The sequence below is a fragment of the Filobasidium floriforme genome (assembly GCF_021052385.1).
Source record: "Filobasidium floriforme strain CBS 6241 chromosome Unknown HD553scaffold_33, whole genome shotgun sequence".
NCBI classification, from domain to species: domain Eukaryota; kingdom Fungi; phylum Basidiomycota; class Tremellomycetes; order Filobasidiales; family Filobasidiaceae; genus Filobasidium; species Filobasidium floriforme.
Genome location: NW_025763654.1, coordinates 73,879 through 100,237, shown reverse-complemented (window position 1 = coordinate 100,237; position 26,359 = coordinate 73,879). Strand labels below are relative to the sequence as shown.

Here is a 26,359-nt window from a genome sequence, read left to right as displayed (position 1 = left end):
TCAACACCGACGACTGCGCATCACGAGCGCGACCCGTGCATCACGATCGTTGATCCCCAGATCCCAGACTCGTGATCAGGCATGACGAGAAGAACCGAATAAAAGAACACCATTTTGCGGTCGACGACGATGGGATGTCGAATATTCTAGCAACGCCCAACGGTGTCTGTGTTTCATCGACCCCACCTGAAACCCGCAGAGAGAAAACCCAACATTCCCCGCCCCGTCGGGAACCTCACTCGCCGACGCTCTCGGGGTCGGGGTCCTTTGACGCTGGACGGTGGGTCGGGCGTGATCGACCTCGGCTTCTATTCGATGACGCGCGCGCCAACAAGGTGGAAGTTAGTCCGGCAGCCGACTCGCGCGCAGCAGATTCAGCGCAAGAGGGAGGCCGGGTGGGTCGTCACCGATTACATCATTCGGGCGCCACGAAACACGTAATCCCCTGCCTCTCTCCCTCCCTTTGATGCGCCGTGCTTCGTCGTGCTCGGTGACTGCGTGCGTGTGTGGCTTGATTTGTCAATTCTATTTATAAGCGGGGCGGGGCGGAGGGGAAGGTGGTGAAAACCTTGAAAAGTGGCGGGTGACGCTGATCAGATAAAAAACAAACCAGACGATAAGGGGGACGTCGACCTCGCAAATCCAACCAGACTGGCAAACGACACATCTTCATTCAACCTCCCCATAGCTCTTTGACCTAAATCTACCATCTCGCACGACCCAGCGACACCTCATCACCACACCTCTCCACCATCACCTTGTCTCGCAGCCCACCACAACCATGTCACCCACGCTATGGGGTCTCGACCTCCGTCAGGTCCACCCTGCCAAGTTCAAATCCTCCTACATGTGGAACAACGTCTACCACCTCCGCCGTACCAAGTTCATCGTCTACCAACTCGCCATGATCTTTTGCGTCATCTCCGAGTCCCTAGGTACGGCGGCCTTGTCCAACTACAGGGACCAAGCTAAAGATATCGCCAGGCTGGAGACGGACGGGGTGGCGGAATGGAGCGGGGATTATATCGGGGTGGCCTCGTATAACATCTTCAACGGAATTTTCGTCGCGTTCGTCTTTGGTGCGGCGTTCTTTTTCGACCTGATCTTCCCCGAACGGAGAGAGGATAAGGGGATCAGAAGGGCTTGGAAGTGGTGTGCGGTAGCTACTTGTTTTACTACGCTGGCTAGTGCGATCGCTATGAGCGTCATCTTTGCGACCCGTTCTTCCCGAATCTCAGGGACCCCGGAACAAATCGCCTACATAACCCAGCGTCTTCGGGAGACCGGCTCGGACCCGCTAAATTACCGGGACAACGCTTTGGCGAAAGCTTCTCTTGCTTTCCTCTGGCCCGGGTGGGTAGCGTGTATCGCTGCGACCTGGGTGCTGTGGAAGTCCGACAAGTGGACGGTGAGGAACGGACCTTGGAGCGGGAGTGAGAGGAGGTTGAGGGAGGAAGAAGGGTGTTTCGATTACCCCGGTCTGGTCCAGGCTGGGGTTCCTACCAATCCGCCTGTCAACGCTCCGGAGGTACCGACGCAGATGGAGGTGGAGACTTCTAGCCAGACCACCTTGAACCCCGCTGTGCCCCCTACTACCACTACTTCCAACGCGGACCTCGAAGCCGGTCTAAACTTCAAATCCGCTTCCCCGGCGAACAGGTTGAAACCGGGTCAAGAGGGGTACGATTACCACGCCGACAAGCTCGCTGACAAGGGACGGGGTGGGGGGCCGACGTTGAGGCCTAGTCAGGTTGAGGCGGGGGTGAGGAGGATGGGGGATAAGCCGAAGAAGGAGAAGGTTGGGTCGGGGGAGAAGTAGGGTTATGAAATGAGGGGTGCCGGATGGGGCCGCGAGACGATTTCTTCTCCCGCCAATGCCGACATCCCAACTAGGCGGATCGGTCTGTGGTAGACCGAACACCTGGTTACACCACTCGACGATAACGGCGAGCCGAATTCCAATGAATATCTCCCGACATACCTCTTGCAATACAAACTACAAAACCGATACAAACGCCTTTCTTCTTCTTTTCACGACCGGACGACAAACTTAATACCAACATCACCCTCGACATGTGTCTGCATTTACAACGCCCTCAACCTTAATACCGACATTTGCTTCTTGCGAGACTGCGACTCGGACTGTGATTTGTGAGCTAATAGATGGGAAAACGCGATCTTGTCTCCCTTGAAACCCTGCTGTATCCAATTACTATAATCATCATCGTATCGTGATATCAATTATTGCATGTGTGTGTTCCTCCGTAAATCTTTGAACGCCATTCGTCTCGGTCGGATGTGGCACGAAGATGCTGGTGAGGGTTGTCGAGAGTGATTACGTCATCTTCATTATCGGATCCGACGGGGTGTTGACAATGTCGAAGGAGAGGGAATATGATCGGAGTTCGTCATCAACAACATCATCAGTAAATCTCACATACAGTAACCCCATTGTCACCTCTTGTTGATACGATTCGCAATCTTGACAGAATTTTCGATCTTGAACGGACCCACTCCCATCCTCGCCGGCGGCCATGGCCTCCAACCCTACGATCGACGCCGTCCCGCAACACCTACGCGATACCTCGAACCCGACGCACCAGATCCAGCGGTACCTAGCCGGTCAACGGCCGTTCTTGCAGGAGTTCATCGTTAGGGGGAGGGAACATATCGATAGGGCTTTGAAGCGGGATGAGAGGAGGGCCGCGTCGAAACGAGAGCGGGAAAGGCTGGGAGACGGGATAGGGGTAGGGGAAGGGTCGAGTTCGTGGGAAGGGAGCACGGTTACCGGGTTGGCGAGTTCGAGTTCGAGGTCGAGCGGGATCGTCAGACGGATGAGAAGGAAAGATGGGAGTTGTCTTCAAGAGAACGGTCAAAGTGGCAGTAAACTCTCTCGGAAGGACTCTGGTGGAGGCAAGAGCGAGGAGGCTTTGAAAGGGACGGACACGATCGTCGTCGATGTTCTCAAACGTAGCGAGTTTAGGGCTCTTCATCGTCAGTCCGGGGCACGGCGGGAGCTCGAGGATATTCACGAGGAGACGGACCGGGATAAGGAGAATGTCCATCGATACCTTGATGTGAAGGCGGGGAAGAAACCTTCTTCGAACGCACTCGCAACGACAACGACTGTCACGGTCAAGGATAAGCAGCCGTCCAAGCTCAAACCCACCTCCAAGAGCGACGAGAAGGAGAAGAAGAAGATCAGAGAACCTGAGAACGAGATGATCTCTGATCTGCCGACTAGATCTCGAGCTAGACCGGTCTTGGTAGACAAGGTTTTGAACGTGAACGAGAACACGCATGCGATGCCGCTCGGGGGGAAGAAGAGGAAGAAGGGGGTGGGGGATGTGGATAGGGATATGGATGTGGGCAAGGATGCGAACGTTGATATGAATGTGGATGGGGCGAGTATGACGTCGAGTGCGAAACGTGAGTATCTTTTCCTCGACTTACCGCCTTTCTGGCGGTTCTCTGTTCTTCGGCTTCTTCCGGATAAGGGTATCTCATCGTACTTCCCAACTCATCACTGACGACATCATCTTTCTTCTCTCGCCCCTATGTGTTTCATTGCGCGAAATTTCCGATCGGGTACTTCGCAGGACGACACGAACGTAAACTCAGACGAAGGGCGAAAGCGGCTATCCGGCATACTCCTTCTCGGCCGCCCGATGATCAGGTTGTGATGGACGTTGACAATGGGGAGGATGAGGACGAGGAAGAAGTCGGGAGCACCATCGAGGTCTTGCCCGTTACCAGTACATCCAAACGGCCTACTACTGCTACATCGAACAAAGACGCTGGGAAAGTAAAGAACGGGAACGACAGAGCCATCCTGGCGGAACCTACGACCACGACTACGAACGCTAACACGAACACGACGACGATTCGGAAACGCAAAGGAAACGTCGGGCTCAACATGATGGCCAACTTCAAGTCCGATTCGCTGGCAAAAGGACGGAGGATGACGCTGACGGGAGGTCGGACGGGGATGTTTTTGGGAGGGAGGAAGGTGTCTTCGGCTTGGAGAAACGTTGCGGGTGGGGGGCGTGGGATTGGGGCGGGCGATGAGATATGTGCGGGGGTCGGTGAGTACGGCTGTTCGGCACCATCTTGGATACGCATCAAGCGGGAAAAGCTGACTCTGGCCTGTGTGTAATGTTGATTCGGATCATCGATTGCGTCAGGTTCTAGACAGAGAGAACCGTCTTCTTCACCCCCAAGCAAGATCAGACGGGTGGAAAGTCTCAAGCCGGCGGCGTCGAGGACGAGGTCTGCCCTGGGAGTCACCAAAGCTGTCGCTACAGCCGCCGATGACGGTGTACGTCGGTCAAAGAGACTCAGTGAGAAGAACGAGTCCTCCGGCTCGGTAGATCGAGAAGAATCCGAGAGTGAAGCGAGTTCCGCATCGAGCTCGAGCTCGAGGACTAGATCTAGATCATCCTACTCGAGAAAGCTCGCAGCGGGCCGGAGGAGGGAAAAGCCGGTCGACAAGCCCACGTCGGAGCCGGAGCCAGAGCAAGAGGTGGATTTGCAATGGTCCGTCTCTTCCCCCGGCCGAGGTAGGAACTTGTCAAAGGCAAAAGCACTGGTCGATCGGGAGACGAGCTCGTCACAGCGAGAACCGGGGATGACGGCTACGGGCATCGAGATCGGGGTCGAGGCAGAGATGGATCGTCCGGGTGCTCCGAAGTCGACGATCACAACAGGGAGAGACGGGGGACCGAGTTTCGGTTTGAGGTCTAGGACTAGGTCGAAGTTGGGTTCGAGCTTCCATGTGAGGACCGATACGCCTATCTCCAAGCAGTCACGGTCGCAGCATCCACTACCGGCACAATACGCCGATAGCGACAGAAAGAATCAGAAAGATCTCAATCATACCGACGAAGTCGTTGGAAAAGGCTTCTCGTCTGTAGATACAGATAAAGAGAACGAACACAGACAGACCGTCGGAGAAGCCGGAGCTCGAGCTGGGCATCAGGGTAGACGAGCATTGAGGTCTATCAGACTCGCAGGGACGGATCAGAAGAATGGGAATCCGAGGGAGAAGAATTGGTTCAGACCCCCGAAGAGTCGGAAACAGCGGACCGGGGTGCGGGACGATGTCGACGAGCCTGATCGGTCCGCGCTCGGGCTAGGTCGACAGAGGATTCGGGAGATGGCTATCGGGGCTGAGGGCGATGACGCCGCCGCAGAGGCTTTCGTTTGGGGTACGAACGTCTTCAGGCAAGATGGGACGAATATGGGGATGGAGACGATGGGGACGATGATTGGAGGGTGGGCTTGCGACCTCGGAGAGAATATCGAGGATGGGGTGGAAGGGTGGCAAGAGGAGGACAAGGAGAACGTCGGTATCAATTTCGGGATTGGAGAGGAGTACGGCCACGCAGGGTATTCAGTTGGGATGAACGGGGATGTGGAGGAGTATGGGGATGGGGAAGGGGATGAGGATGGGGATCGAGTTGGGATGGACATGGGTATGGGTGTGGGGCTACAAGGAGCGTACGCAAGGTACGGGTTGGAAGGACTGGACCTGGATCTGGATATGGAGATGGGTATGGATATGGGACAGGACGACGGTCTGTACCCGGTCGAACATCTTTCGGAAGGCTTGCAGCCGTATTATTGCTGCGATAACGACAATGTCGAGGAAGAGAATCAGGATCAGGATGGAGACGAGTTTCAGATCGATCGACTCGAAGAAGATGGTCATTACGGATACGACGACCGCCAAGAGGGACAATGGGCGATGGACCCGATGAACCCTGAGGTGGACCTTGCAATGGATACGACTGGCGACGCCCACTTCGATGCCGAATCGGGTTTGGACTTGTGTCAGATGCAGATGCAGATGCAGATGCAGATGCACGCGATGGACACCGAGGACGAACCGGCGATCGACATGTTTGGGACGAGGGTGAGCGAGTTGCAGAGGGAGATCTTTGCGGGCGGGCGGGAGAGGTGGTGAACGTGGACTGTTGGCGGGCAGTTCTGTTCATCACACCCAAGTCAGTTGTATGGCCTCCAACGAGTTTTCAGATTGAGATAGATAGTAGTGTAGCAGTCATGTGAAACGTCATGACATGTGGTGACTGACCAGTCTCCGCGACCATGTGATCTGCGCGCCGGAAGCGGACGAGCCGAGGTCGGGCGATGGATGGATGACTGGCAGAGTCGACCTCTTGTACATCTCACCAACACCCTCTCCAATCGACTGGCATACAGCATGAACTATCAGCACATGTATAGATCGAACCAAGTAGCATTCTCCATCTGATCTGGTTGTCGTTATCGCCGGTCGAAACGAACGTGGGACCACCGACATCGCAGTCGATTCATCGAGCCATCTCTCTCACATCTCAGCAAACGCCGGACTCACCTTACTACTCATCATCATCAAAGGTCGAAGAAAGGGGAAAGTACATCCAAACGATCGGGCATATATTCCACTTCCGGATCATCGAGTTAGAGCTTTGGACGACGAGGTGATCGATCAGGAGACTGTTAGGTCTCGTAACGATACAAACAAGAGAACAAGAGATCAAGACGTCACACGAGCGACTACGACCCGTGACATCGTCAATAGCTTAGCAATCAGAAGTACACCTCATCAATATGGTAAGCCTAACCACACTCTGAATCCCTGGATCTACCACCATCACGACAATGTCAAGAAGTCCATACTGACCATCGTCATGGCCTCGTTGTGTGTGCCCGAAACCAACCTGATGACGACCTGATCCCCCCGGGGAGACCAGTCTACGGCCGCACGAAGACGTCTCGTCAGAGATTTCAGACGACTCCAAGCAGACCCACCTGCTGGGATCTCGGGGGCTCCGAAGGCGGATAATATCATGATCTGGAATGCGGTCATCTTTGGGCCAGGTGGGTCGTCGGGTTGGCTTGTTGTCGAGTGATGAGTTGGAGGCTGGGGAGGGGAGGGAGGGGTGGTCGTGTGGGGCGATTCAGGCTGGGAAGCTGACTTGATTTCGGCTTGTCATCATCTACTTCTCGTGGTCCCTCCATGACCGACACCGGCATCGCAGCGGACACGCCCTTCGAAGACGGCACCTTCCGCCTCCTAATGACATTCAACGAAAACTACCCCAATTCCCCACCTACCGTCAAGTTTATAAGCAAGATCTTTCATCCAAACGTCTATGCCAATGGGGAACTGTGTTTGGATATCCTGCAGAATCGGTGGAGCCCGACTTATGATGTCGTGGCGATCTTGACGAGCGTGCAGAGTTTGTTGAATGATCCGAATCCGAATAGGTCAGTTTGGCCTGTTCTTGATTGGTTCTTCTTGTTCTTGTCAACAAGCAGCTCTTCGTTTGTGAGAGAAGGTACTCGATGCTGATATGATCGGTCGTATTGGAGGACAGTCCGGCAAATGCGGAAGCGGCACAGTTGTACAGGGAGAACATGAAGGAGTATGTAAGACGGGTCAAGGTGAGTCGGATAGGAGGCTGGGATGTTTTTGGAAGAGGTGATCTTGGTCTTTAGGTGGGAGAGAAGCTGATCGATGATGTTTTTGCTTGTTCTCTTCCTCTTCTTTGCTCTTCTTCGCTTAATTCTGGATCACCATGGCCTCGATCTGGACGCTTGATATCCCATCTCGTATCGACCCAAACCGCACTTTTGGTCCACCACGCGATTATGGGACTGGACGTCTCACCCCCTCGCAACAGGCTACGGTGGAAGAATCATGGATGGACCCGGAAGATATGAAATCCATCGCCGACGGAGCCGACGAGGACGAGACAGAAGCGGATGCTGCGGGCGGAGGCGGGGATGAGGGGATGCGGGCGGTATGAGCCCGATGCATTTGGGTTGGGGAGGATGGGCGGGGGCTATCCGTGAGTTGCGCTAGGAAGAGACGGAATGAGAGAGAGATGAGCTGATTGACCGATCTTACACCTGGACAGATCATCCCGGGCGGTAGAAAATAGGCCCAGGACCCTCGAGAAGACGGAGACAGAACATCCTGCCGTTCTCATATTGCTTCATCTTGGCGGATCATCAGACGGGCGGATCGACAGACGGGCCGGGTATCTAGTCTCTCGGACGGTTCCCTAAGCAAATTGTGTCATATAATATCACTTACTGACGGAGCATCGCATTACGTATACACCCTGAGCTTCTGGTCGAGTCGCCTCCAAGGAAGCTTTGAGACTGGTTCTTGAGGGCTCGGAGGATCAGTTTGGAACTTGAGGCGGAGGGATGAGAGTTGACCGCCTATAGCTCGAAGCGACCGAAAGATAATACGCATTCCGAGAGATGAAATACCTCCAGATTATGGTGCGTTGTTGGACCCCGACTAGCAGTGTAGCTCTTGCTCTGTCACAAGGAATGGTATAAGAGTACGTAGCTCCCGTTCAGCCCGTTCAGCGTGAGGTCGGCAGGCTCGACCTCTAGCTCCTTGGCCTCCAGGAGCCCATCCTCAACGTCCTCGTCTTCTTCATCATCCAATAAATATTCGTCGCTTTGTAGCATGCAGAGCCTTGGTTGCCAGTTCTGGGTAAGCCCGGCGATCAGGTGGGTAGCTCTGAGGAATGTGATGGCCCAATCTGTAATTTTGTGGTTTGTTCAGATCAGTTCCATCTTCTTTGCCCTCAATGTCTTACCCCTGTGGTTCCGGGCAGAAGTGAGCCATGATATGTTGTTGACCTTTCTGGTGATTTTCTCCTTTTTGTCAAGGTTGAGTGACGGCACAACATGGAGCACCCTGTCAGCAAACCAGTTTAATACCACAGCCCAGAAGAGCTTGGTACCAGTCTCTGTAATGGTGATGTAATTGCCAGGGAACCACGAAAGAAAATCTTCCATAGAGCGATTCATACAACTCGTGTCAACTGACGAAAGCGAATTGTGGCAGATAGCAGAAGCAACTTACTGGTCCTCCACTACAAGCCTCGAACTTGAACCCTCGCCTCTTGACAACTGTACAATCTACTTCCATGTCTTGCTGTCGTCGAAAAAGAGAGGTGCCAGAGCCGCTGGGTCTCATCTGCCAATATCAAGTAGCACATTCTCTGTTTGGATAAGATCAGCGTTTGGTGGAGTAGTTCGAGGTGCAATAGGTTCTTTGGTCCTGGAAGGCTGTTTGGTCCTGAGTGCCTTCTTCTCAGCGACCTCGTCTTCCAGCGTCAAGTCGATGTACATTCAGTCTTTCTGGACTCGGCTGTTGAAAATCCAGGAACTGAAGAAGTCTGTGTATGAACATAGTCAGATTGACTTCTGCAAGGACAAACGTCACAAGTTTCAATCAGACCGGTGGTTACAGCTTTCCGGGGCCTTGCTCATGGACAAGCACAATCTTCACCCTAAGAGCGACCTCAATTACCATCACCTTGTCTGTCCGTATGATGATAATCTCCCCAGTATGAGTAGAGCGTAATGATGATGATACAATTCAATGTCATACCAAGTGCTTGATCCTCTACAAGTGTTCGAGTCAGTTGCGGATCATAAACAGTGTGTCGTCATATGGCAAGGGAGAGCAAGCGAAACATCTGATTTCCTGGCACACAGAGCTTTTTGCTGTTTTCGCTTCGGCTTTCAACCTCCGGCTTCACAAAACGGCAGGAGAGTTGTGTTGCAAATAGTGAGACACCGCGTCCCACCCATTCCTATGAGCTCATGCTCTAGCGCTATTACATTCTCATTCGACAGTATTGCAGATCAGTAGGTTTCTTTCATTGCGCTTCAAAACGGTGTAGCGCGTGTAAAAGAGTTGTGGAAGGCTTGATCATCCGATCGAGTACTCCATCGTCTTCCGAACCTGGCAAGACAGACAATTTTAGAGCGAGGTAGCCGTCGGTAGGCACTTGGGGAGAACCTTCTGTGAAAACATATCGGATACTGAGAATACCATCGGAAATTGAGAAAGATTTGGAACCGACATCAATCCGAATCATAAGGCGTCCCCTATCGCGCTTCAGCATGCGAAGGCGCCCGTGCGAAGAATTTCAACATTCGGGATTTCTCTTACACTCGGCCGCTCAGTTGCTCAGACATACTTGTAAGGGATATAGCGACAGGTATACGATCTGCGAAGGATCTAAACCGTGCCCCAAGTTTGACCTGATAGCGTTCCGGCATTTATTGAGAAACGACGCGAAACGAGCTCTTCGACTTCTATCTTGTTGCAGATGTGAGATCCGGAGGTCATGGTCACATCGTCTGCAGTCTTCCCCCTATTCTTTCGTGAGTCGCTCTTTCGGATATTCTCAGCTTACCGAAGTATATTGGATCGCTGCGCCCTCCAAGCGCACTTTGTCGAGCTGGACAAGCAATCACCGGCAAACATAGTTTTACGTTCACGCGTGGTCTTGCTATTCCATCCAAGAGGAATTTGCTGTGAGATGTGCCAGGGATGCCGCTGCGCCCGCCGAGCAAGGCGCAAGTAATAGCGATCATCCAATAATGTTATCAGACGACACTCTTGCTTTCGAGGATAGATGGCGGATTAGCTGCGCTTAGAACCAGACCCGTTCATTCGAAATTGGTAGAAATGGGATCGTTGAACCGCCCGCGATCTTTGCGCGTTCGAGGACTTGAAGGACTTGCAGATACAGAGATGTTCTAGAGTAGAATCTTGCAGTTGGGATCGGAGCTGCCTATGGTAGCACAGCGTCGCGTAACTTTCTCACGAGAAGGATCAAGGCACATGTACTTAGAACAACTTCCCCCGTTGACAGAATCGTTTCTCGGACGCCGACATCCGGCAGGGATCGCTGCTCGCGGACGTCTAGAGGGAGAAGAGGGGGGATCCGGCCATCGCAAGATGCTTGTCTATGAATCGCTAATACCCTACCGCCTGATTTCCGTCGCCCGTGAGCTGTCGCTCATCGTTCAATGGTCCTCACCGGTTACTACCCATTCTTTCCGTGAAGACGCAAGCCCCTGATGGTACAGGTTAGGTTCGACGTACTGTAGCTGAAGTATTTGCTTACAGCATGAACTCATGCGCGGTCGATCCAACATCATTGCGTCTCTTTTTCCTTGGTATCTAGGTATTGTCCCATCGTCCAACACATTGGGATAAGACGGTACGGTACGAAGCTACGGTATACCTATATCGACCGACGAGGACAACGTTGAGATGTCATGTGATGGGATTGAGAATCGTTCTGCCATCACGCATGGGCCTTGCTATAAACCAGCCATCTATCTGGGCAGGGGCGTTCGGGTGGCAGCTCGGATTTCCGAGCCCATAGACGTGCATCATGCATCAAGTGATCAAGGCATCGACACTACGTAGTACGGCACTACTACTGTGCGAACTGTACAACTGCCCGAGAGTGAAACGATCGATGAGATGGCGTCTCTTTAAGCTTCGGGATGGCGTTTCACATGAACGAATATCCCGAGGGTTTCCGCGCTAGAAAGCTCAACCCCCGTCGGCCTCCGGGAACCGGGATGGCTGTGCGTTATGCTCGGCCCGGGCGCCTCTTCCCGAGGCTCGAAGTCTTTTCTTTCGCGTTACGAGCCAGGTTTTGATCTGGTAGGAGCTAGTCGACAACGAGTGGCTAGCCGTCGTGTGGTAGAGAGTTGACAGGCTGTCCGGTACGACCAGATCACACGACAGGCGACAGGTTCGGTAGTAGCCAGCCGAGAGGGAGGTCGATCCGGAGCTGTCGTGGAAGACGACGAGAAATGGCTGGGCGCTATATGATTCTGAGACAAAAGAAAAGAGGCGTTCCAGCGATGATCCACGTGTAGAAGGTCGGGCGGATGCAAGAGATTGACCGGTTCGGGCGATTTCCGTGCGCACGCGACGATCAGGGCACTGAGCACTGATGGAATCACAAGGAAAGATGACGGGGAGATCGCGTTCGAGGACGAAACTGAGTACTGAACCGGATCGAAAGAGGGCGGGACTTTATGAGAATAGCAAGTCGCAAGTCGGGACGAGTCGTCTCATTCAGAAAAAGAGAGCAAGAGATCAAGAGAAGAACGTCACAACGGCAATCGTTCGATCGTTCGAAGCTGTTCCGCCACCGACTCGAGACCGATTCGTCCACGATAGAAAGAGCGCGGTGTTTCTCTGTCACACCTTTCCGACAGAGGCCAGGACCTTTCGATTGGTCTGCGGCATCGTATAAGCCTGGTGCTGGACACCAGTCGACGATATATCTTGTCCACCACCCACCGACCTCGGTAACGGAGCCCTGCAACTAGACCTGACGAACGCAACCAACCAACCGACTTGACATTGAGATTGACATTGACGGTCTCATCATGGTCGCACCCAACACCCCGCCTGGGGTACCCAACCTGATCCTCACCCGTCCTTCCATCGCGGACCAAGGACGACGTACTCCCAGCACTCCTGAACAGCTGTATGACCCGGGCTTGGTCTCCCCGTTCAACACTCCTCCTCTAGGTCAAGGTCAAGGTCAAGGTGATCGTGCATTTCCTTTTGGTCCACAATCACAATCCGAGTTTGGAGGTTCGATCCACACCCCACCTCGACGTACGCGAGGTCGCAAGTACCCAAGTCAGGATGGATATACTTCGCCCTATACCTCGCCTTACAATTCTCCCAACGTCCCGCAAGACGGCTTTACGTCGAGTAGGAGTAGGAGCGGATCGCCCTCGGCTTCTCAGGCTGGATCGCCGAGACCGCCTTATTTGGAGAGGATGAGCTCGATGTCGGGTTATTCCCCCCGACTCGACTCGAATTCGAACGGACAATTCGATTCGCCCGGTTCGGTCACTATCAACCTGGATACCCCACCTGAAGTTGATCCTCTGGACAACTCCAGGTGCGGATCTCATTCAGGGAGGGCCTCACCTTCATCGGCTACTCCGGGCACGCCGACGATGATCACCCCGACGTCCGCTACGTTCCGTAAAGCGTCCATGTCCGACGTCTGGCACAGACACGCGAGGAATTTCAGTCAGAGCGGTGGGGAATTCAATTCGGCGACGAGTTCGAGGCCTTTGATCGAAGTTTCCCATAATTCAGGGGGCGGGAATGACAGCGACGAGATTGAGGATCACGATGATAAGAGCGGGAAGAATAAGAAGGGGGAGGTTTGGAGACGTCTCGTCGTCAGGCCTTTGAGCTGGATCTTGCCTCATTCGATGGTCTCCTCGTTGATCATCAACGGACCAGGATCGGGATCGGGATCCGGGTCGAAGGGCAACAAGAGCAAGAAGAATCACGCGCTGAGTGAGGATCTGAGGAGGAAATCGACGGGGACCGCTTCGGCTACGGTGCGGGCCAAGAAACAACGTGCGAGGAGGGGAGAACCGGAAGGGTGGGTCCCTGTGTGGGTCAACAGGGGGAACGCTGGGAGGTTCGTCCTCTTGCTGGCGGTATTATGGTGGATGATGGGCAAGTACATCTCCCCCGGCTCAAATTCAAAGGTCGGGACCAGCTCGGAAGGTTCATCCTCTAAGCAAGAAGAAGGAGCAGCATCCCGCAAGGCCCGTCTTGCCGACCCTTTCCATCCGAAAGTCGGGATCTACCGTAACCTCCCTCGACACGTCGTCGATGAACCTCCTTACCACCACGTCGCCGACGGGTTGCTCAGCGTCAACACCTCGGCGCCCGTAGACAGGCATCCGATTTATCAGCTGATCAAGCAGGCGAGGGACGAGTGGGACGGGAAAAAGAAGAGGCAGAGCAAGACGTTGAAAGAGGCCGTAGCTGAGTATAAGAGGAGGAACGGAGGGTTGATGCCCCCGAAAGGGTTTGACAAGTGGTGGGAGTTTGTCGTGTGAGTTAACAGGATTTGAAAGGGGGTTGGGGGTGCTTCGCCGAGAATACTGACTAATAGGCGGGAAATCCTTAGTCTGAACGAAGTCCAACTCCCCGACGAATACGACCAGATCAACAAGGACCTTTACCTCTACCGCGCCCTCAGTCCGGGAGAATTGAACCGCCGGCTGGACACTGCCAGCGAGTCCGAAGACACCTTTACCATCTCTATCAAGCACCACAACGTACGTACCCGGTCGACTTATGATGGAGAGGCCATCGGCGGGGCGGACGAACGGCTCGAAGCCCAGATCGAGCTCTTGATGGATTACGGGATGGAGAGTTGGTTGAGCGATATGAGGGTCGTCTACGGGATCCACGATGGACCGACGGGCTTCATCGGGTACGATCATCGGAGCGATCTGGAGACGCTCGTACAGGACGACGAGTATTACCGGACCGTCGAAGAGCTGGATACCACCGTCAGAGGGTGGGAAGCTGCTTGCCCTTACGGGTCTCCGGCGAGGAGGTTGACCCCGTCTAACCGCGGTGCGGCAGGGTTGGCGCTGGGCAAGACGTTCGTCCAAGACCCGTCCGTCAGCCAGTTTGACATCTGCAACCACCCGGAGTACATGGACCTGCACGGGGCGTTGAACGGTCGTCGTCCCCACGTCCAACAGACGCTCCTCCCGACGTTCTCTTTGAGCAAGACGGCGCTGCACACCGACGTCCTCGGGGTCCCCATGGAACAATGGATGGAAACCTTGCCTACGATCCCTTGGGAACGGAGGACGCAAGACAAGCTCCTCTGGAGGGGGTCCAACACGGGCGCCTACTACTCGGACGAGATCGACTGGCGAAAGACTCACCGGGTGAGGTTGGTAGAGCTCGCCTCGGGGGGCGACGAGATGGTCGACGTGATCCCTCCACCTCGTTGGGGCAAGGGGGACGACGACGACGATCAGGAGAGGGATGGGGAGGAGGAGGAGGAAGACGATGATCCCATGATGGTCACCGCGAACAAGAGCAAGAAGACGATCCAGGAGGCCATGAGGGTGTTGACGAAGAATGCGGTGGAGAGGAAGATGCTGGACATTGCGTTTGCAGGGGATGAACCCATCCGTGAGCCTCTCCCGCTGGCCTTGTAAACGCCCAAATCTCTGAAAAAGATCGCTGACGAGTGTAACCGTTCGACGTATGGACGGAGAATAGAATGCGAAGAGTCCGACGGAACCTGCGCCCAACTAGCCCTCGAATACGTCTGGTCCACACAAAAGATGACCCACGAAGAAGCCCTGGAATACAAATACGTCGTCGACGTGGACGGTAACACCTGGTCCAGCCGGTTCCAGCGGCTCTTGCTCGGGGGCAGCGTGGTCTTCAAATCGACGATCATGCCTGAATGGTGGAACCAGCGCGCTCAGCCTTGGGTGCATTATGTGCCTGTGGGGTTGGGGTATGGGGATCTGGTGGACGCTTTGGTCTTTGTGAGTTCCGAGTCTATATGCGTCTTTACCGTTGGTATTCATGTGTGAGATGGCTGATCATGAGATTAATGCGATGGGTTGGTCGGCGTTGTAGTTCCGAGGAGGCGTGGATGGCAAAGGCGGAGAAGACGAACTAGCCCGACAGATCGCGGAAGAAGGAAGGGAATGGACGGAAACTCATTGGAGAAAGGTCGACATGGCCGCTTACATGTGAGTGACAATTTCTTTCCTCGACTCGAGATGACATTGCATCAGAGTTTGAAGCAATAATTGACGATCTTGCGAATGCCTTCTTTCTCGTAGCGGCCGGGTCTACCTCGAATGGGCGCGTCTCGTCGCTCCCGTTCGGAGGAGCATGGATCTCGTGTACGACGAGAGCATGGAGGTCGAGCTGCATGACGATTGAAGGAGGAGGAGTGTATAGAGAGAGAAATCCTTGTAGCCATATAGCATCATGTTTCGACTGAAACCGGTCCCTCCTCGAAGAAGCGCGATTACGTAATTTCTCTAGGTGAACAAGCGCGTCCGAGCAGCAGCAGTTGTAGCAGATGTAGCAGATGTAGAGCAGGGTGTGACGATGATATGACTCTCGACATATACCACTCACCAACCCACCACTAGCGATTGCTTCCAGGTCACTCGACGCCCAAGATGGACATGGATGACGACGACGCCTTTTTGTACGGCGACGAAGAGCCGGCGGACGAGGTCGAGGTCAAGCAGGAGCAACAACCCGCGGGAGCTCCTTTTCAAGGTGAGTCTGGTGGGTCGGGTTGGGCTATCCTTTATAGCAATACGGGCATCGTCCTGACTTTTTGACTTGATGCTTCATAGCTGGCAAAGATGCATCATCTTCACGAAAGACTGAAGAGTAAGCTCGACGTCCCATCTTCCACGGTCGACTCCCCTTGGACGCTCGTGCACATTCCACTAACCGATATTGCTTTAATCTACTACGCCGTCCTATACTCGGCCCACGCCCCGTCGTACCCCGTTATCCTCACTATGATTGATCAAAATATACCTCGACCATCACTAAACTCACAACCCCCGTCACCCTCACCCTCACCCTCACTCGGTATTCAAATCCGAAATCGAAATCGAAATCCATTCAGGCCGAATGACGAACTAGACGACATTTACGGCGAAGATCCGACATCTACATCTGCACCTCAAACGGAAGATCTCCCACAGGCGCAAGTCCAGGGTCAGGGACGAGCTGGGGCACAAGCTGAAGCTGGAGGCGGTCGAGCAGCACCGGGGGTCGCACCGGGTTACAGCTTGGAGAACGCTTTACACTCCAATCCCGCTGGTGCAAGTGCAAGTGGACGAGAGACAGGGGGCAATGATAATCAGGGCAATGAAGTAGATAAGGAGGAAGATATGGAAGAAGATATGGACGAAGATATGGACGAAGATGATGATGACGAAGGAGATGAGAGCGAAGATGAAGACGAAGACGACGGGTTGGAGATCTTGATGAACGCCCCGCAGAGGAGTGTTGATTTCAGGTAAGCCTTCACAAGTCCTCTACAGTATTTACCCTCTATCCATCCACCTCAAGGAACCCAATGAGAACTTCGATTCCGATTTTGAGAGCTTTGAATCTGAATCTAATATGAATTTGGAATGTCGATCGAATACTGTAGGAACCAACAAGCTCTCCGCAATCAGGGACCGGCGATGAACATCGCCGTGAGCGGGATGGGGATGAATGCGGCTACTCTGGCGGCTCCACCGGTCGCAACCGCAACATCGGCACTAGCGACGACGGCGACAGCGGCGGCGGGTACGGGTGCAGCTCCGTCAACAGCATCGACGAATGGGACGGGGATGGTGACGGCGGGCTCTATGACGGATTATACGCCTTTGGAACGAGGAGCTCCGGTTCCTACTCGGCCCGTCCACCAGACCTCATCCACTCCTGTAGGACAAACTCAACCTCAAGGTCAAGGTCTCGGTCAAACGCAATCTCAGCCGATATTGGGCGAACACACCGCCGAGACGGACCCGACCGGTCCTCCGGTCGCCCCACTCGACCCGACCTCGACCGCCCAGATGGTAGTGCCCGAATCAGACCTACCTGTCCCACACGCCCCTTCCACTCACCCGGCCGTACCCGACCCAGAATCGTTCGCCCTCAAACCTCCGACGTTACCTAACGGGAAGAATATCTACGAATACGACCTGGCCGTGCTGAAGTCGACGGGCCAGCCTTGGAGACGCCCAGGAAGCGATCTGAGCAAGTGGTTCAACTACGGGTTTGATGAGGATTCGTGGAGCAGGTATTTGGGGTGGAGACAGGGGATGACGAGCGGGGTGGAGGTTGTCAAGGGGATGAAGCCGGGGGACGCGTTGCAGGATGACGTAGCGGACTTGTTGAGGGTGCCCAGGGCGGTACCTGGACAGATGGAGAACCAGGGAGGCGCCACTCCGGGCAACAACGATTCCAGCAATAACAACGCCCCCAACAACAACGACGCGAATCAGGCGAACAACATGTCCATGATGGGTATGGGCATGGGCATGGGTATGCCCGATGGAATGCAGATGAGCATGCCGGACATGTTTAACCAGATGAACCAGATGGGTATGGATCCGGCGGCCATGATGGGGATGCCGATGATGCAAGGTATGCAGGGGATGCAAGGTGGTGGGATGGATTTCGCGCAGATGGCAGGGATGATGAACAACATGTTTGGAGCCGGGGGTCAGCCGCAACAACAGCAGCAACAGCAGCAACAGCAGCAACATCAACAACATCAACAGGTACAACAAGGTGGACAGGGAACGCCGGGACAGGGCGGGGAGACGGTCAAGCAGGAGGAAGGTGACGTCAAGACGGAAGCAACGCCGCAAAATCAGGGCGACGGTAATGTAGGTCTTTGATATCGAGTACATCGCTTTGTGGTCTGCGTGCTGATAGGACTCGCTTGCACAGGACACACAACCCAATCCGATGGGCATGCCTGGAATGATGCCCAACATGGCCGGGTTCGGTGGACCGGACGGAGGGTTCCCGAATTTTGCGGGGATGAACATGATGCCCGGGATGAACATGCCCGGCGCAGCAGAATTCGGCATGTCGCCCATGGGCATGCCTATGCCTCAGGGCCAGATGGGGAACCTCAATACACCTATGGGCCAACAGCCAGGTATGCCGAGGAACGCGCCTATCGTGCCTGGTGCGCCGACTGGGCCGGCAGGTGGGTTCAGAGGGTCGATCAGAGGTCGAGGAGGTGCGGTCCGCGGGATGGGCGCTTTCAGGGGTCGTGGTGGAGCTCGTGAGTTGCGTTTCCAGCGGCATGTACTAGCCTTATCGTCAAGCTGACAACGAGAATCGATAATGTGCTAGCTCCTACCGGACCTCGTAACGCCGGACCGCCAGCAAACGTTCCTACTGGACCCAAAGCCGGTCGACCCCAACGTGATCGCGATAGAATGGTGGATAGTAGCAAGGTCGAGCTCGATTATGGTGCCGAGTTTGGAGGCGGAGCCGAGTCATCTGTCGCGGAGACTTCTCGACGGGGCGATCGTACGGGAGAGGACGGAGATAGGAGGGAGAGGCGAGCTGGTCGGGATCTTGACCGAGATGATCCTCGTGATCGAGATAGGTCGAGAACCGAGCGCAAGGACAGCGAACGCAAAGACAGCGAGCGCAAGGAAAGTGAGCGTGAAAAGGAGGTCGAAAAGACGGAAAGTCGATCGGGCTCGCGACGTGGATCTCCTAGCAGGCGGAACTCGGTCGCTTCGGAAGCCAAGGTAGCGGTTCCGGATACGGTGGTCGAGGAGGACGACAGTTCCAGCCGCACGCGCGCTAGGTCTGACAGGGAACGAGAGGACGGTGGGGGCCGAGGTTCCAGGTCTTCGAGAACGGAAAAGGAGAGGGATCGTGATGGCGATCGACGTGATCGTGATCGACATCGGAGCAGCCGCGACGACCCGACGAAATCGTCGTCTTCGAGACGGTCACGTTCGCGCTCGCCTACACGCGACAAGGATAGGTCGGACCGTCACCGTGATCGGGATCGAGAACGAGATCGGGAAAAGACGCGTGAGCGTGAACGTGAGCGAGACGGTGAACGGGGAGAAGATGGCAAGAGTAGCAGCACTCGAAGACACACAAGAAGCAGTCGGACGGACGGACATCGGTCATCGAGAACGAGTCGAAAGGATGACAAGGATGTCGGGTCTAACGCCGGTGACGATGATAGCGTTCGTGACGACGATGGCAAACGAGAGAGCCGAAGGACAACTCGATCAGAAGCGGATCGATCGTGAGTCTGATTATGATTAGCGGATCTGCCGGCTCGCGAAGGTCGCTCGCTAATCAAGAAATGCCTACATTCCAGTCGAAAGCGCTCTCGTAGCTTGACTGCGGACGATGATACCGATCGATCACGCAACAAAAGACGGTAGAACCCCGGCGTCAAGTGTAAACCCTTGTAGATAATGCGAACGTCCCGTCGATATGGATGATTCGCTGTCAATTTCGAATGATCACCACGTCAATGGAGACGAAGAGCTAGTCTTTCTCGGTTGACCCCTAAACCTTGGTCCATCGCTTTATCTACCATTGTCGGACTATCATACCAAAGTCGATCAGGTTTAGACAGTACTCGTACATCAGTTTCACCAGACTCGCAAGCTACAAAATTGAACCAGTCGACTCACCACAATGCTTCTGGCACTACTCGTTCTGCCAGGAGTCGTACCCGGGCGTGGGTTTCACCGCTGCGCTGTCGCCTGGGCTCTTTGAGTCGTCTCCTGACAATATTGAACTTCCACGGAGTAGAAGGCTATGGACAAACACGTTTCTCCTGCCGTATTGTAAAGCAGGAAATTGGAACCAAAGCGAATTTGGCAAAGCATCAGTGATTCAGTAGGCTGGTCGTTCCGGATTTAATGTGAAATATACCTGTAGTATCGATCTGAGCCTAGGGCGAGTCGGATGTGTTGTATCCCAACACCTCCCAATATCTAGTGGATATCGCAACGATTGAACACGAATCGACGTCCGCATGTCCATTGGCAATCAATCGTTCGACATGACATTCAGGAATCCTTGCGCTACATATCACCTATCGCAGATCGACAAGTGCGGTTCCATTAGACCAGCTGTACGCCCATCCCGGTCAATACGTCACACAGAGGAGGAAATCGGTCGGCGCCTGCAAAGACACCGCTTGGTCGGAGTGGCGAAGGTGGTCCGCTTGAAAATGGGGCGGCCAAGCAACTCGATCGTGACCTTGTAATCTGCCAACAAAAACGTCGCTTGCCCTCAAGCTATCACGGATCTCGGACAATGCCTCGTGAAAGATCGAAGGGACTATGCAATGTTCTAATATCTCCTAAATGCGGACCCCGATGCTGTCGGTTCGGCTAAGTGTTTTCGAGATTCAGTAGACTTCAACCATTTGAGCGTTACCGAGAACTGTCAGGGGATTTGCTCTTCCAATTCGCTTTCAAAGGGGATGGTGTTGCCACAACGATTTCTATCTCATGGTATCGCTTCTCCGTCCATCTACAGGTTTCACGATTCCCGCGCGCTACACGCTTCACGATAATCCCGATTTGACGCGACGGGACGAGACTGTGTAGCTACTCAGAACGGTAAAACGGTGCTCAATGTAACCCCACTCCTTTCAGTCTCCTCATCTCCATCCTCAGTCGCGGGACCTCTCGAGGAAGGTTCAAATGAAGCTGTAGGGGCCGTAAGAGTCAAGCTCTCGACGTCCATCATGGGATGCTCGGGCAACAATCCCGCATCGATCGCCCGAAGAGGCTCAGATTGGGACTTGGTGTTCCATGCCCAATCCAAAGCTTCAAGCCTCTTCCTCGCTTCCTCATCTCCCGATCCCGAGGCCAACCACCTGTTTACCCTCCCGACTCCTGTAGCGTTCAATAACACTTTGCATCGCCACTTCAGGGGGTTCACTCCGAACTCGACGTCTATGCCGGGATTGGCATCAACATATTCCTTGACCAGTAGACAAGCATCCAGACCTTCATCGCCGAAATGGCTGTCGAGGTTGCGGATGTGAGCTTGGTAATTTCCCTGATCAGGGGCTCGGTGGGCGTCTCTGCAGGCCTGGAGAAAGGCAGCTAGTTGATCAAGAGCAACTGATGATGCACAAATAGGTATTCCAAGTAAGCTATTCTTTCCACTGGACTTAGGAGCCCTTTCGCGCAACTTACTTTTGACTTTTGACATTTTGATCGAATCTTTTGTTGACCTGAACAATGAGGCAGGAGGATGACGGTGTTGGGTTGCTGCCCTTACTTCCTGACATAAGCATTGCATCTGACTGCCCTGGCACAAACGCGACTATTTATCCTCTCCAGATGATGATTGAAGCTAGTTCTTCCTCTTCGTCAAACTCCGCTCCGTGCATTCTTTTGATTATGCTTTCAAGCTCCGGTCTGCGCATCCCTTTGAGTTGTAGTTTTCATGCTCCAATCAAAAGAAGTTCTTTGATATAACGACGTCTCCTTTCAATGAGTCGCAACTTTGCTGCCAGATCAAGAGAGGTGAAAGATAGCAAAGCCTTCACTGTATTGTGTTTTGCTGGATGTGATCATCCATTACTGACCGCTACAGCGAGCTTCTAACACTCTTTCTTCCACATGGGACCATGATATTGGTCTTGGTATTGACTTCGGATGAGTGTTAGATCTTTTCAACTATGAGGGTCTTGACATTCACCTTGGCCAATCTTTGGAGGGAGTCGTGAAAAAATGATTCGTAGATGGCGTAGTTGAAGGTGATGATCCTCGAGCTCTTACCTGCATACCTTGTTGCCTTTCGTCCTGCCACACCTTTTGCCAGCGTTGAGCATATATGCCACGTTCTGTATGTACTATTAGAGCCTACGACAAGGCCCCCTAGACAACACTTGAAGCGGAGATGAGGCGAACGAACGGAGAAAATGTCCGCTTGAGGTTGTGGAGTAACGTCCACAAGGCGAACATGTAGCGAACTGACTTTGGAAACACAGACCGTTGCCGTACAGATCAGTCCATGCTCAGATGGGAGCAAGCGCCGCTAATGTCGCCATAGGCGCTGTCAGAGTCTCGTCGCGAAACTTCAGTTCCGCGCAAGCCTGTCTACCCGTTTGGCGCATGGCGCAAAAAAACCCACTTGGCGCCCGTCTATCATCAAAGGTAGTTCTATTCTCTCGCTCTCATGTAATTCCCGTGGCTACACGGAAATACAATTTTCAGAGTACAATCGCTGCAAGAAGCGCATCGGCCTCAACTTCAACCGCGATGCGACGCGTCATCGTTGGGAGTCTCGTATCGACTGGACTCGACGCTGTGCTCGCTGTTGTTACCAGCTCGAGTGGATCCCCTCGACTCGTCGTCAGAAGCGGCCGGCTGGCTCGCGTGCGACATATCTCGGCCACCCGAGCTGGATTCAGCCTCAAATCTCGCCATCACATGGTCAACCATTCGGGAAAGCATGACCGAGATGTCATTTTGGCCTCCAAGATGCGCGTGCGGGTTGGCCTCGGCATGATAACCCGCCATGAAGCTCTGAAATTCTTCCTCAGACTCGAACGTCAACACTTCGTACACAGGGAAGGCTTCCATGGACTCGTCGTCCACCATCTCGACCTCAGGGAAGGCTTCGCGGGCCCAATCGACGACTTGGAGGCGTTGGACGTCATTTCCAGCCCACTCTTCGAAGGCGTCGGGGCCCTTGATGTTCATGAAGTCGGCAGTTATCTGTTTGAAAGGGAAGACCCCAACGTCTTTGTAGATGGAATTGCAGTTCTCTTCCGCATGGGCCTTGATAAGCAAGATGGCATCCAGACCTTCGGCCGCAACGTGTTCTTCCAAAGCGTACAAAAGGGCGCTCAAGTTCTCCGTATAATTGGGAGACTGGCCATTCTCTTGACTTTCCCTCATGAAGGTGGCGATGGCTTCGAGATCGTCTAAGACCATCGTGGGACGAGTCAGTCGAGTGCAAAATGCATACCGAAGTTGTTCATACTCACCTTTAACTCCAGGCATTTCGGTCAGGTTGTGCTTGTTGTTGGTGGCGAAGGAAAAGATAAGGGGCGAGGGAGGAATGCTTTAAGGCGTTGTCTTGAATCACGATTGGCGGGTAATCCACTCCTTGTCCCTGCTCTTTCGGCGATCCTTATATGTTCTCTCCGCACACCTAGGTCATAGTCAGGTCACCCATCCTATCAAACCGACCAGTTCGCGAACACTCCGTTGTCTACGGGTCCACCCTACGATCAAAAGAAGCATTCGGTCAGGGCCTGAGCATCCTTCCGGACTAGCGCTCCTTTCTTGGCACTTCCCACTTGTGGTGGACACAACCTTTGTCTTGCCTTCCTTTCAGATGTACTTCTTTTGTGAACACAGTTGCCTATGCGGATGGATTGACAAATGGTTCTTCTTCAAGTCAAACGATGCAAGGGGTCTCAATTCAGTGCTCATGCTGCACAAACCGACTTCCGCATATCGCCACACAGCAAGCGCAATGGGAGAGTGAAGAAGGGGGTATCGAGCCAGGCGCGCTTCTCGCTTTCTCGAGGCGTCGTCCTCTGCTTGGAGAGTATGTCTGCAGTTAAATGACCTTGTGACAAAAAAGTCAGTTTAGATCCTAGGGGGCTCGAGTACCGTAGCGGGCAGGAAGCGATCCAAGTGTCCTTGCTTTCGGCGTCTTATACCGTACAGCGATTGCATTTCTCCACTTTCGAGTATAGGCCTCGGTAGCCGCAGAAACAGAAACTTAGATGGCGATCTCCTTTCCGGCTCGGTCAGGACAGCGCTGAATCGTACTAGGCGTCCGTCTTCTATCTGCTATATGGTATGGAGCTCCTCGCTTGGGTTAGGCTGAGCAAATATAGAATAGGTAGCAGGACACTCGGTTATGTATCCAGAGCAATCGATGCCGTTTCCTGGTAAAGACGAGCGGTCGTGAAGTGAGTCAGCTTGCCTGCCGATCGAGTGTTCTGTCGAATGCTACCTAACAACCGTGTGCACTATTGAGCCATCTAATTCCGCAGCTTCTGAGGCGCAGGCTTTATTATCTTACAACTGGTTCGAGATGGTCGCGTCAGATGGTGCCGGTGGTATTGGCGGCGGTGTTGAAGTTGGCTCCGGACAAGAGCCATTGATGGCAGAAGGCCAGCTACGAATAACATATGGGCTGTACACGGATCGATTCGTACGACGCACGAGGCGTCGTCGAGCACATGTCGTAATCTCCGTCGGGGCCTGTATTTTCGATCGTTTGTTTCATCTTGTTAACAACATCGCTTTGACGCTTTTCGGCATTCATAATGGCAATCCGCTTCGCCTCATCAGCGAGTGATGATGCGTTCCATGCTTGGCTTTTTGTATATAATTGAGCTTATCTAACCGCCGCAATTCAGTTGATACCCGCACATTAATTCTTCACGCCGTGGGACTCACCACCCAAGATTTGCAATGATGGTCAGATCCTCCTTCCACATGGCAATCCCAACCACCATCAAGATCACCACATCACTCAGGACCACCTTATCAAACTCATCCTCTTCTTCTTCCTCCTGCTTGTTAGAAAGGTACAGCCAACTCCAAAGCAACATGAACTGTAAAGAGACGACACTCAGACTGTACTATTGCCAATAGGGCAAGCCGCTGGCAAGCCACCTTGTCGCTTCTCGCTTTCCGCTTCTCGCTTCTTGCTTTTCGCAAGTCGCTTCTCGCTTCTCGCTTTTCGCAAGTCGCAAGTCGCTTCTCGCTTTTCGCTTTGTCCTTCACTCATGACTATATATATGAGGAGGAAAGGATGAGAACAAGCTACCACACTTGTCCTCATCTCTTCACTCTTAGATTCACCAAGAAACAATTCGCTACCCTTGCAACAAAGCAAGCTCCGCGTCCTTCTACAAGTGCACTTCAAGATCAACGGATTAGCTACCCATTAACCTTGAAGCGGAAGAGTATACAGATAAGGTGAGCATTAAATACCAACTGGGTGATAACACAACGGGAATAATCTTTGCAGATCAGCCGAAAGGATTGGGTCGCAACATGAACAATGTACTAGTACACTTTGTTAGCAGTTTGCTGATTGCGCGTTCCGTCCGAGCGTGCCTGTAAGCAGTTAGCAGCCCCAACACAACAGGCGGAACCCGGTTCCAGCCCTCAGCGACTACAATCCGAACAATACACTGCGCTACCCAGACCAAGGCGAACAAAAAGAGGGTGCTCTGCACCACATGTACTACATAAGCTCTCGCTCTCTCTGCTTGACGCTCACATCTGGCAAACGAAAACGCAACATCATGGCCGACAAACTACTTATCAAGCTCGACAAGCAGCGCGGCAAGATTGATTCTCAGCAGGACAACATCAATTCCTCCCATTGGATCGTCACTGACATCATCCAGCATGGGGAAGACATTGGCGCCCTGAAGGCCGAGAATATGCTCCTGAAGGACGAGAACAAGAGGCAGGATGAGCAGTGAGTACCAAGTTTCCCAGTGACACGAGATACTGTTGAGGTTTCTGCACCCTCTCTTTGTAGACCTTCTTTTCGCGATGGCCCCGCTTATACCGGGCACACACTCAGCAGCCTACTGACTAGAGTGTTTCCATGCACACCACGGCTGTACTGACTGTACTCGTACAGCAGAACCCGCTTTCAAGCCACTCGGCTTGTCTTTGGAGAGAGTACGAAGTACCGCGGGAAGACGTTAAATCTTGTTGTCGATTCACCATCGGATTTACTTGGGTCGAGAATCCTATCCTCAAGCCGTCATGGACCACTGAACGATGACCAACGTGCATCTGCAGATGGACTTGGCAGACACTTCAGTAGCGATTGTGACGGAGAAGCGGAAGCCGCTGTTATAAATGCTGCCTTGGAAAAGGTGAGCGGAAGTCTTCAAAACTGTCTTGAATGCAAGTCGTAGGTGAAATGATGTTTGAATACAGTCTGAGAGAGCTTGCCCGGGTTTGATAAGCTTTGTGCTATCGATGAATGTAACACTGTATCGCCGGAAGATTAACCGCAACACAGAACCTAGGAACTCCAGAAAAGCGAACGCAAACTCATATCAAGTGATGGGAGGGCTGTTATCAAGAGCTCAGATCTGCTTCGATACGGTTGATGTAACCCTGATTCGTATCAATGCATGTCGGCCATACCAATAGC

The 26,359-nt window shown here is 53.4% G+C and overlaps 6 protein-coding genes across 6 annotated transcripts; all 6 read left to right on the top strand.

Annotated features, from left to right (window-relative positions):
- The first annotated feature begins 591 nt into the window (after window positions 1-591).
- On the top strand, window positions 592-2,260 carry HD553DRAFT_320826 (uncharacterized protein). The gene has a single exon (XM_046181179.1). It carries the CDS (start codon window positions 782-784, stop codon window positions 1,817-1,819), a length of 1,038 nt encoding a protein of 345 aa, XP_046032443.1. The 5' UTR covers window positions 592-781; the 3' UTR covers window positions 1,820-2,260.
- Window positions 2,261-6,467: 4,207 nt separating this feature from the next.
- HD553DRAFT_169215 (ubiquitin-conjugating enzyme E2 2) lies at window positions 6,468-8,039 on the top strand. The gene is made up of 6 exons (XM_046176885.1): window positions 6,468-6,615; window positions 6,756-6,882; window positions 7,044-7,272; window positions 7,383-7,449; window positions 7,689-7,856; window positions 7,926-8,039. Exons 1-5 carry the CDS (start codon window positions 6,613-6,615, stop codon window positions 7,812-7,814), a joined length of 552 nt encoding a protein of 183 aa, XP_046032442.1. The 5' UTR covers window positions 6,468-6,612; the 3' UTR covers window positions 7,815-7,856; window positions 7,926-8,039.
- A 5,302-nt stretch (window positions 8,040-13,341) lies between these two features.
- On the top strand, window positions 13,342-15,412 carry HD553DRAFT_278599 (uncharacterized protein; the record flags this gene model as incomplete). The annotated part of the gene is made up of 4 exons (XM_046178058.1): window positions 13,342-13,730; window positions 13,806-14,721; window positions 14,893-15,219; window positions 15,293-15,412. 4 exons carry the CDS (start codon window positions 13,342-13,344, stop codon window positions 15,410-15,412), a joined length of 1,752 nt encoding a protein of 583 aa, XP_046032441.1.
- Window positions 15,413-15,795: 383 nt separating this feature from the next.
- On the top strand, window positions 15,796-19,847 carry HD553DRAFT_169137 (uncharacterized protein). The gene is made up of 7 exons (XM_046176884.1): window positions 15,796-15,952; window positions 16,033-16,069; window positions 16,314-16,709; window positions 16,848-18,075; window positions 18,140-18,482; window positions 18,554-19,475; window positions 19,551-19,847. Exons 1-7 carry the CDS (start codon window positions 15,850-15,852, stop codon window positions 19,615-19,617), a joined length of 3,096 nt encoding a protein of 1,031 aa, XP_046032440.1. The 5' UTR covers window positions 15,796-15,849; the 3' UTR covers window positions 19,618-19,847.
- Window positions 19,848-22,496: 2,649 nt separating this feature from the next.
- HD553DRAFT_320814 (uncharacterized protein) lies at window positions 22,497-23,752 on the top strand. Its single transcript, XM_046181178.1, has 2 exons — window positions 22,497-23,135; window positions 23,199-23,752. The coding sequence occupies exons 1-2, from the start codon at window positions 22,639-22,641 to the stop codon at window positions 23,374-23,376; spliced, it is 675 nt and encodes a 224-aa protein (XP_046032439.1). The 5' UTR covers window positions 22,497-22,638; the 3' UTR covers window positions 23,377-23,752.
- A 1,735-nt stretch (window positions 23,753-25,487) lies between these two features.
- On the top strand, window positions 25,488-26,023 carry HD553DRAFT_346641 (uncharacterized protein; the record flags this gene model as incomplete). Its single annotated transcript, XM_046183224.1, has 2 exons — window positions 25,488-25,666; window positions 25,999-26,023. 2 exons carry the CDS (start codon window positions 25,488-25,490, stop codon window positions 26,021-26,023), a joined length of 204 nt encoding a protein of 67 aa, XP_046032438.1.
- Between the last annotated feature and the right edge of the window lie 336 nt (window positions 26,024-26,359).

Coding starts and splice junctions, on each gene's coding strand:
- HD553DRAFT_320814 (XM_046181178.1), top strand. CDS start 22,639: ATGGTCAACCATTCGGGAAAGCATGACCGAGATGTCATTTTGGCCTCC. Junction 23,136..23,198: donor GGCGATGGCTTCGAGATCGT/CTAAGACCATCG, acceptor GTTCATACTCAC/CTTTAACTCCAGGCATTTCG.
- HD553DRAFT_320826 (XM_046181179.1), top strand. CDS start 782: ATGTCACCCACGCTATGGGGTCTCGACCTCCGTCAGGTCCACCCTGCC.
- HD553DRAFT_169137 (XM_046176884.1), top strand. CDS start 15,850: ATGGACATGGATGACGACGACGCCTTTTTGTACGGCGACGAAGAGCCG. Junction 15,953..16,032: donor CGCGGGAGCTCCTTTTCAAG/GTGAGTCTGGTG, acceptor GATGCTTCATAG/CTGGCAAAGATGCATCATCT. Junction 18,076..18,139: donor AAAATCAGGGCGACGGTAAT/GTAGGTCTTTGA, acceptor TCGCTTGCACAG/GACACACAACCCAATCCGAT.
- HD553DRAFT_169215 (XM_046176885.1), top strand. Junction 6,883..7,043: donor TGCGGTCATCTTTGGGCCAG/GTGGGTCGTCGG, acceptor CCGGCATCGCAG/CGGACACGCCCTTCGAAGAC. Junction 7,273..7,382: donor AATGATCCGAATCCGAATAG/GTCAGTTTGGCC, acceptor ATTGGAGGACAG/TCCGGCAAATGCGGAAGCGG.